The 8476-nt window shown below is 42.6% G+C and overlaps 1 protein-coding gene across 1 annotated transcript; it reads left to right on the top strand.

Annotated features, from left to right (window-relative positions):
- Positions 1 to 3768: 3768 nt before the first annotated feature.
- LOC308093442 (angiopoietin-related protein 3-like) lies at positions 3769 to 8222 on the top strand. Its single transcript, XM_080439780.1, has 7 exons — positions 3769 to 4304; positions 4819 to 4929; positions 5472 to 5583; positions 5747 to 5863; positions 6709 to 6804; positions 6912 to 7184; positions 7989 to 8222. Exons 1-7 carry the CDS (start codon positions 3798 to 3800, stop codon positions 8201 to 8203), a joined length of 1431 nt encoding a protein of 476 aa, XP_080295906.1. The 5' UTR covers positions 3769 to 3797; the 3' UTR covers positions 8204 to 8222.
- Positions 8223 to 8476: the final 254 nt, after the last annotated feature.

The raw sequence follows: 8476 nt of genomic DNA, 5'->3' as shown, positions 1-8476 counted from the left end.
GTACTTCCATGTACTGTTGTTCTCATGTCTTACTAAATAAAGTACATCAATCAATCAATCAATCAAGAATTTTCCCTGAAAATGCTCTTCGTTGCTGTCGGATTGAAAACCATTTACGGTATGTCCAAAAACCGTTACTTTTCAGGAAATGGGGGAAAAGAACCTGTGCTCCAATTGATCCAATGCAGTTATTATTTAGTCACACAAGCTCTTCTTAATACTTTTCATTGGTTCAAAATATGTAAAACCCACAGACTCACGTAACCACTTTCACTTTCAGTTTAAATATTTGTCTAAAATAGTAAAAAATAGCAGACTTAAATCAGCTATTTTCACTACTTTTTCTTGACACTCTTGTACGATGAAGTAGGGCATTAATCTGCGAAAAATAATACAAAGTTGTATTATGGAGATACAAGGTACATAATGACTTCATCGTTGTGGTTAACTTGAACTGTAGCCAATTATTAATATTAAATGAGGGGTCTTTCTTTAGTGGGTCATTAAGAAAAGTCGGCACTTTGAGACTCAAAGTTACATGTTAGTTTTTATTTACAGTATGTCTCATACAAAACAGATGGAAAGGATTATGTTATAATTACATATTTATTGCATCCAATAGTCTCTCACCGCAAACCTCTTCCCCATTCAATGTCCGTTATGTAACAATAACTGCTAGCCATTTTGACTGCAGGCTGGGGGACAATAGGCTACACACTACTGTATGTACTGTAGCAGGTAGTCATGTAACATTGACCTATGAATCTGGAACCTCCTGTTGACCAGAAGGTCACAGACCTTTAACAACTGTGTTCACTCAAATATCAGAAGCCTGGAACACTGAAGAATTTACATTGAACTGTACTTTTATTAAAACAAGACAACTGCTGTAATGTCCGACTATTGTGTGGTCCAACGTAATTTTTTGTTACATATCATTGTTGTGACAAGTTATGTGGCCTGAAGATAAACTTCAGAATATCCTTATAATATTGTTCTGCTCATCCAACTGAAACCAACTTTCCAACTTTATTTCTCTGGCCAGAATGAGACATTTACTTGATAAAGGCAATGTCCTTTCGATTATTAACAGGCAATAACCATTGGATAAATCTCCCTTGGCACAGATTTTGTGAGTACAGCAAATAGTATAGTCGATCGTCACTCGATCAAAGAAAAATAGTTGACAAATGAACGCACGCGCAAACAGTAGCCTACCCACATGCCTCACTCCCCCTCATCCACCTTTGATCAAACACACGCCGCTTTTGTGCTCCACCTGATCAAACACACGCCCCCATTTACACTCAACAAGGCCTTACATGCTGCCTGTTCCGTCGACCTAGAATGATGGTCCAATTTCACATTTGGCTTGATAAAAGTACCAGTAGCACATGCAGAGCGTAGCCTCATGGGCCCCCAGCTGGAGTCAGAGGTGAGGTGAGGGCTGTGTGTGCTTGTTTGCCGAGTGTCCACACTCAGAGGTTCATCTCAAGTATAGCCTGTTAACATTTAACAGAGAGTAGAGAAGTTCATCAACTCAACTCATGGATGAATGAATACTTAGTTACTTACTTAACCCTCTTAATTTCGGTCCTTGGCAGCATGCTGCGCCTCTTGTGTCACAGTTCTGCGCCAGGTGGTTTTGGGCCCTCCAGGTTTTCTTTTGCCTGGTGGTGTCCATCATTTGTGATCCAGTCCTGCTCCAGTCTCAGCATATGTCATAGCCATCTCAGACATCTGTGTGGGATTTTCTTGGGGATGCCCCGGCTACCTGTTTTCTTGCACATTTGATGGTTGGAGATTTTGGTTGGTCAAAAGATCTGGCATATTCGTCTGAGGCATCCATTGTGAAACATTTGGCCGATTTGGCCACTTGCCAGCTCTCTGAACCATACAGCAGAACAGATTTGACATTGCTGTTATGTAGGAGCATCTTCGTTTTAAGGCTGTATTGCTTAATGCTTAGACCTCCAGGTGGAACGGAGTTGGTAGAAGGCATCCTGAGCCTTTCTCAACCTTGCTTTGATGTCTTTTTGGACTATTCTGTCCTTACTGATGAGGCTGCCCAGGTAGGTGAAGTCTTACACAAACTCAAGTGGGTCACCTTTAACCTTTAAGGATGCATGTTGTGGGGATAGAGTTTACATACATCACTGGCGTTTTGGAGGTGTTAATGCTGAGCCCAACCTGTCCAGCAAAGTTGTTGAGCCTGTCAGTTTTAGCCTGTATCTTAATTGGTTGAAAGGAGAGCAAGATTTTCAGCGAAGTCAAGATCCCACCCATGCACTTAACACGGCCGACAATGCTTCCTTTTGCTTTCAAGATGTTCAAGTGGGCTCTGCTCCAGAATAGGTTTGGCAACCACATTTTTATTTTATTTTTTACTCTTTGACTGGCAGAAATAAAATATTGTTTGCTAAGGCACTGCCAGCGATTTTCCCCTGATCGCTTTAAAAGACGTATCCGACTCTCGTAGAATCGGGGGGGGGGAAAGTTTGCCTTAAAGATATGCCGCAAATCTCGTCATTGGCATTCAAAGAGTTAACGATTTATTTTTGGGCTTTTTATGCCTTTATTGATATAGTGAAGTGAAGTTAGACAGGAAACGGGGAGAGAGAAATGGGGAGTGACACGCAGCAAAGGCCGTCGGGACTCAAACCCTTCGACAAGCGGTCAGGCTACATTAGAGCCCGCAGGTGCCCGGACCGCTAGGCCAGCCACACCTGTAGACATTTTATCATACAGGATTTACAGTCTGTTACCTAAAGTACAGTATGTGCATGTATTTGCATGTCAAACCCAGCCCCAGGGTTTGAGAACCACTGCTGTAAATACAGAGGAGGGGCATATTTGACCTAAACCTATACATTTCATTTTAGTAAATTGTCGATGGCCTTGTGGCCCAGTTCCCCCCAAGGGCGCCTTGGCGGAAAAGTTGAGGGGGGGGCATGTTAGTGCTTTGTAAGTGAAGAGGAGGGCTCTTCACATTTGCCATTGGTCCTTCTCTGACCAAAATAACAACGAGACAAAGAAATTCAGAAGCAAAACTGTTGTAACGTCAAGCTTCCTAATCAATACTGGTGTAAACTGGGTCATTATTGAGTTTGGAAAATAAACCAGTTACATAACATAATCAGTTACATAACATAGCACTGACAAACAATTACCGAGAGCCATATTGGAGTGTAGTGCATTGGTCAAGTTCAAACAGTCAGAGGCATCTAGGATAATCACCAGAAACAAGACACAGACTTTTTAAAAGGTTTTAAATGCTGCTTAAGCGATCACTCCCAAAATGTTTACCCATTTGTACCCATTTTCAGAGCATGTTTATTTGAATAATCAATCAATTGATTGTATTACGGCTTTAATCAATGGAACTAACATAGTATACTGTAAGTTCCTATCAGTATCACAACAAATGTTTTAAAGAAAGAATACCAAAACATGTATAAAATATATTAATTTTATTATCAATAAAGTCTTAAAGTGTTTTGTCAATTATTTGGGGCCCACTTGCAATATCCTCACAGGCCACCAGTGGGCCCCGGTGCACAGGTTGGGCCCAGTGTGTAATATGTTCAGCCCTTAGGTCACTGGCAGGGCAGGCAGGAAGCCACATCCTAAAAACAGATGTGACCGATCGGACGGGTTAATGATTGAAATCGGTCCAGCCAGCGTATAAAAAGCCCAGGGTCTTTGTCCAGCGGTGTCCTTTACACAGAGAGGAACAGAGGCTGTCTCGGTGACAACACCACAGAGCTTTTGAAGCTGAAGCAGAATCACATCCAACAATGAAGCTGACTCTAACTCTCGTGTTTGTCATCATGGCTGCTTGGGCCTCTGTCCTCTGTGGGACCTCAGCGGAGCCTCTTCCCCTGCAGCCCGAGGCTCCTGCCGAAACTCGCTCCCGCTTCGCAGCCCTCGACGACGTGCGCCTCCTGGCGACTGGCCTCCTCCAGCTGGGCCAGAGCCTCCGGGAGTTTGTCCACAAGACCAAGGGACAGATCAACGACATCTTCCAGAAGCTCAACAACTTTGACTATTACTTCAACCAGCTGTCCAATATGGCCAGTGAGATAAAGGAGGAGGAAGAGGAGCTGAAGAAGACCACGGTGGTGCTGAAGGCCAACAACGACCAGCTGAAGAACCAGTCTTTGGAGATCAGCTCCAAGGTGGACAACATCCTACAGGAGCGCAAGCAGCTGCAGAACACGGTGGGAGGCCTGGAGCAGAGGGTGAGAAGCCTGTCGCAGGGCATGGTGAGCAACCAACAGCTGGAAGAGATCACCGCCCTGAGGGTGAGTCACTGCCATCACGAGGAACAGCATTTACTGCAGGAAAGCAGAATTCCGCACACACACCCAAAGTTGTAGAGAGCACAGACTAGTGGAGCTTAAACAAAAATAAATATCTGGGCTGATGAAAACAGTTGTTGCCGAAACGTTGGTGAACTAAAAAACAAAGCAGAGGAGAATCTTGAGTCTGTGATTCTTGATTTCTTTTTAATGCTGACATCCTTTTGCCTCTGAAATAACCGTTTTGACGCTAAAGTCTCTATTTAAACCAACTGAAAGTGAATTCTTAGGTTGGCAGCTCCTCTGCTGATATAAGGTTAAAATATGGATCGGGATACAATTAAACAAAGTTGATTTTTTATTTTATTTGGTCCATTTATTGTAAAACCCATCATCTAAAAAATGTATACATTGTATAGATCTGTGATGTTGTTTTTACCCATAGTATAATTACTGACCCTATTTCAATAGTCTTGCTAGTGTTTATTTAACATGTCTTTCTTTGTGTATCGATCAGGAGTTGAGTCACACTCAGGAGCAGAGCATCATTGACCTGCTGAGAGCTGTAAAGGAACAGAGTGAACAACTTAACCACCAGAAACTGAAAATCAATATCCTGGAGGAGAAGGTATACTCATTATTTTATTAAGCATTATGGTGCTTATGCTTAACCACTAAAGCCCCTCTTTATACTTTATACTAAAATGGTCTAAAACAGCAAAAATAACCGATCTATAAGCTCGCAATGTGTTGCACTCCTCGTCCAAAAGAGGCTTCTGGGTTAGCCAGCTAATTTTTTTTTAATACCCATTTTCCATGATTTGTTCTCCCCGTTGTCATTATCATGTGGCTTCTTAATATTATTAGATTCCAAATGCATGATTACAATTTAGTCATTTAGCAGAATAAAATGGTCGAAAATAAATTATATATTTTTTTGTCCTGCCACCTCAGACAATTAAATTAGCTTATGTCATAATAAAGGATCGCATTTTCCTCAAAGCTCAATGAAAACAAAAAAGCGTGAGAGAGTTTGGAAAGGCTTTGCTTTTGCTGAGCAACTCTAAGACAAAATGATGAAACTCTGCTTTAAATTTAGAGAATTGTTCATGTCAGTAAAAATGGCCATTAACTAAAGTGTTGTGGTCCTATAACAATTATCGTCTCCAGCTCACTGCCAACACACTTGTCCAAGAGACTGTAGAGAGGATGACTGACATCTACGTCTCTGAAACACCCACCCTGACTCCTTTTCTGTCAACAAACAGTTCACAAATTAATGGTAAGTTAATTCAGAAAGCATTCTCCCTAAAAAGCATTGAGTGACAACAGGAGTCCACAGTTAAATAATTGTTGGCTTATTTTGTGGGCTTGATTTTTAGGATGAATCTCTTCCATGCTCTAAAGTCTAAACTAGTCAGAATTTGTGTTTGTTACGTGTCTAGTGAGTCTACCGTCAGACTGCAGCGATCTGTTCAACAGAGGTGAGCGAGTGAGCGGTGTCTATGCCATCAGGCCCGAAGGACATCCACCTTTCATGGTCTACTGTGATATGACCCAAGGTGAAACCTCACAAAATACAGTCAATATCACACTTTGAACACTTAATCTATTAAGACCGGGAACGCATCTGTGTCATTTTTTCGATTTCTTTGGCTATTCAAAAATAGCAGATATAGGTGCCGCACATTTTTTGGAAACCACATTTTTAATTCACATCTTTGCTTCTGGGCCCTGGGGGGTCCCTGGGAACAACATATTTTGATGGGGATCGGTGGCCAAAACCATATCATTTTGGGGGGTCCTTGACAATAAAATGTTTTAGCACCACTGATATAGCAACAATAGTTTTTCAGAACAATGAAGACATTTGTTGAGACATTTGACAGTTACAAATGTTTGCTTTAAAAAAAATATATTCAAATATGAGCTTGTATATCTGCTATTTTTTAATAGCCAAAGAAACCTAAAATGACACAAATGTGTTCCCGGATTGAATGGGTTAAACCCTGTTTGACCGGTGTTCCTCAGGGCTTTATACCAGTGTATTTTCTGCTTTCTGTTATTGTGGGGAAAGCTTTAGCTGAAAATAGCAATTTCTCTGCGAAGCCTTCCCCACAATACGGTTGCTTGGGTTTAAGTAGTTAATCATTTGAACCCGATTCTGGGCATGTCATATAAGTATGACAGGTCTACAAGCTCACGTCGCGACACACTTGTAAATTGGCTATTTTTGGTGAAGAGATTGGTGTGTAGAGAGATAGGGAAAAAAGGGAAGGGTCCAAGGAGAGACCTCTGGGGATCCCGGTCAATGGGATATAGGCCTATATGGTTTAAGTGGTTAAGAATTAATCACTGTTTAAGTGAAGTCATAAAGTTGGTCTGTCCTTTTCTTCTCTCCATTCAGATGGTGGTTCAACAGTCATTCAGAGGAGGAAGGACGGGTCAGTGAACTTTGATCAGACCTGGGAAGGATATGAAAACGGATTCGGGGAGTTTCATGGTGAGCAGCCAGAAGATAAAAGTTTCATTTGATTATTTTCTAGTATATGACACAAGGTTCTAACCATGAATAACAAATACATTGAAATTAACCTTTTGTTATTACAGGTGAGTTTTGGCTGGGTCTGAAGAAGATCTACTCCCTGGCGTCTAATGGAGACCGTCTCCTCCACATCCAGCTGGAGGACTGGAAACAAGGCACACGCTTCATTGAGTACAGCTTCTCTCTGGAGGGCCCCGACAGTAACTACACCATCCACCTGACGCAGCCGTCCGGGGACCTGCCCGACGCCATGATCAACCACACGGGCATGATGTTCTCCACCAAGGACAGGGACAATGACAACCACCAGGACTCCAACTGCGCACTGGACTACACAGGTAGACAAAATAATGTATCATGCAAAGTAACATGAACAACGGGCAACAAGGATTTTTACTCTTACGTACTTATATGTACACAAGTCCTAACAGAATAAAGAACCCTTAAACTCCTTGAACCTTGTCTTACGACTGTGTCCCTCACCAAAAATAATGCTAACTATTTTCAGTGAGTGACATGGCTGTATCATGAGGGGCATATCATGAGTCGTTTGGATATGCGGGTGCCCAGAATCCGACCGATATGTCCATATATAGGCATATATGAATATCCAGTTACCCAGAACCGCCGATCTAACTGATATGCCCATATATGGGCATGCCAATATATGGGCATATACTGATGACATCAGGGATCTCCATATATGGGCATAAAGGGGACACAGGTATACAGAGAGATACAGATACCTCCTTATATGGGCATACAATGGACACAGGTAGACAGACAGATACAGAGATCTCCATATATGGGCACAAAAGGGACTCAGACTGATGGGTACAATGGATATTCTGACAAAGCCATGACTCGGACTTATCGGTCGGATCGGCAGTGCTACGTAGGTGTGAGGGCCGCATAGCGGCCTAGCATACAAACATGGGGGTCCTAAACGTCCTAAACGACTAAATTGGAGAGAAAATGTAAAAATATAGTTGTAGTTTTTTTATTATTACATTTTTACCTTCCTACCCGTACTGAACACTGCAGTAAAAGTCATTAAATGTGATGCTTTGCAGTGAAGGTACTGTACAGTACTGTACATGATACTGACCAAGCTTGTGCCTGTACTTATGTCCCTTCCCCAGGCGGCTGGTGGTTCAATGCCTGCGGGGACACCAACTTGAACGGGAGGTACACACACATCAGGCCAAAGGGGCGCTCGGAGCGCAGGAGGGGCATCCAGTGGCGGCCGAGCCGGAGGACGGCCTACTCCCTTCGCCATGCCCAGATGTCCATCGGCCCTGCATCGGCCCGACGCCCTGCCGTTTCCACAACTCCTGACACAGGCAACTTTATCTGAACTGACATTGTCAAAGATCAACGTAAATGACCCTAACTTGACTAAGAGTAGTCAAGTCAAGTTTTATCTAGACTACATAGCGCCAAATCACAACATGATCACAACATCTCATGACACTTTACATATAGAGCATGTCAAGACGATACTCTTTAGGAAGAAAATGACAGAAAAAAACTCCCCTTTAACAGGATGGAACCTTGAGCAGAACCTGCATGGGTGGCCATCTGACTCAACCAGTTGGGTTGTTTGAGAGAGACAGGGAGAGAGAGAGAG

This window comes from Gymnoscopelus braueri, assembly GCF_963280865.1.
Source record: "Gymnoscopelus braueri genome assembly, chromosome: 10".
Classification (NCBI taxonomy): domain Eukaryota; kingdom Metazoa; phylum Chordata; class Actinopteri; order Myctophiformes; family Myctophidae; genus Gymnoscopelus; species Gymnoscopelus braueri.
This window is presented reverse-complemented; position numbering and strand designations above follow the sequence as displayed.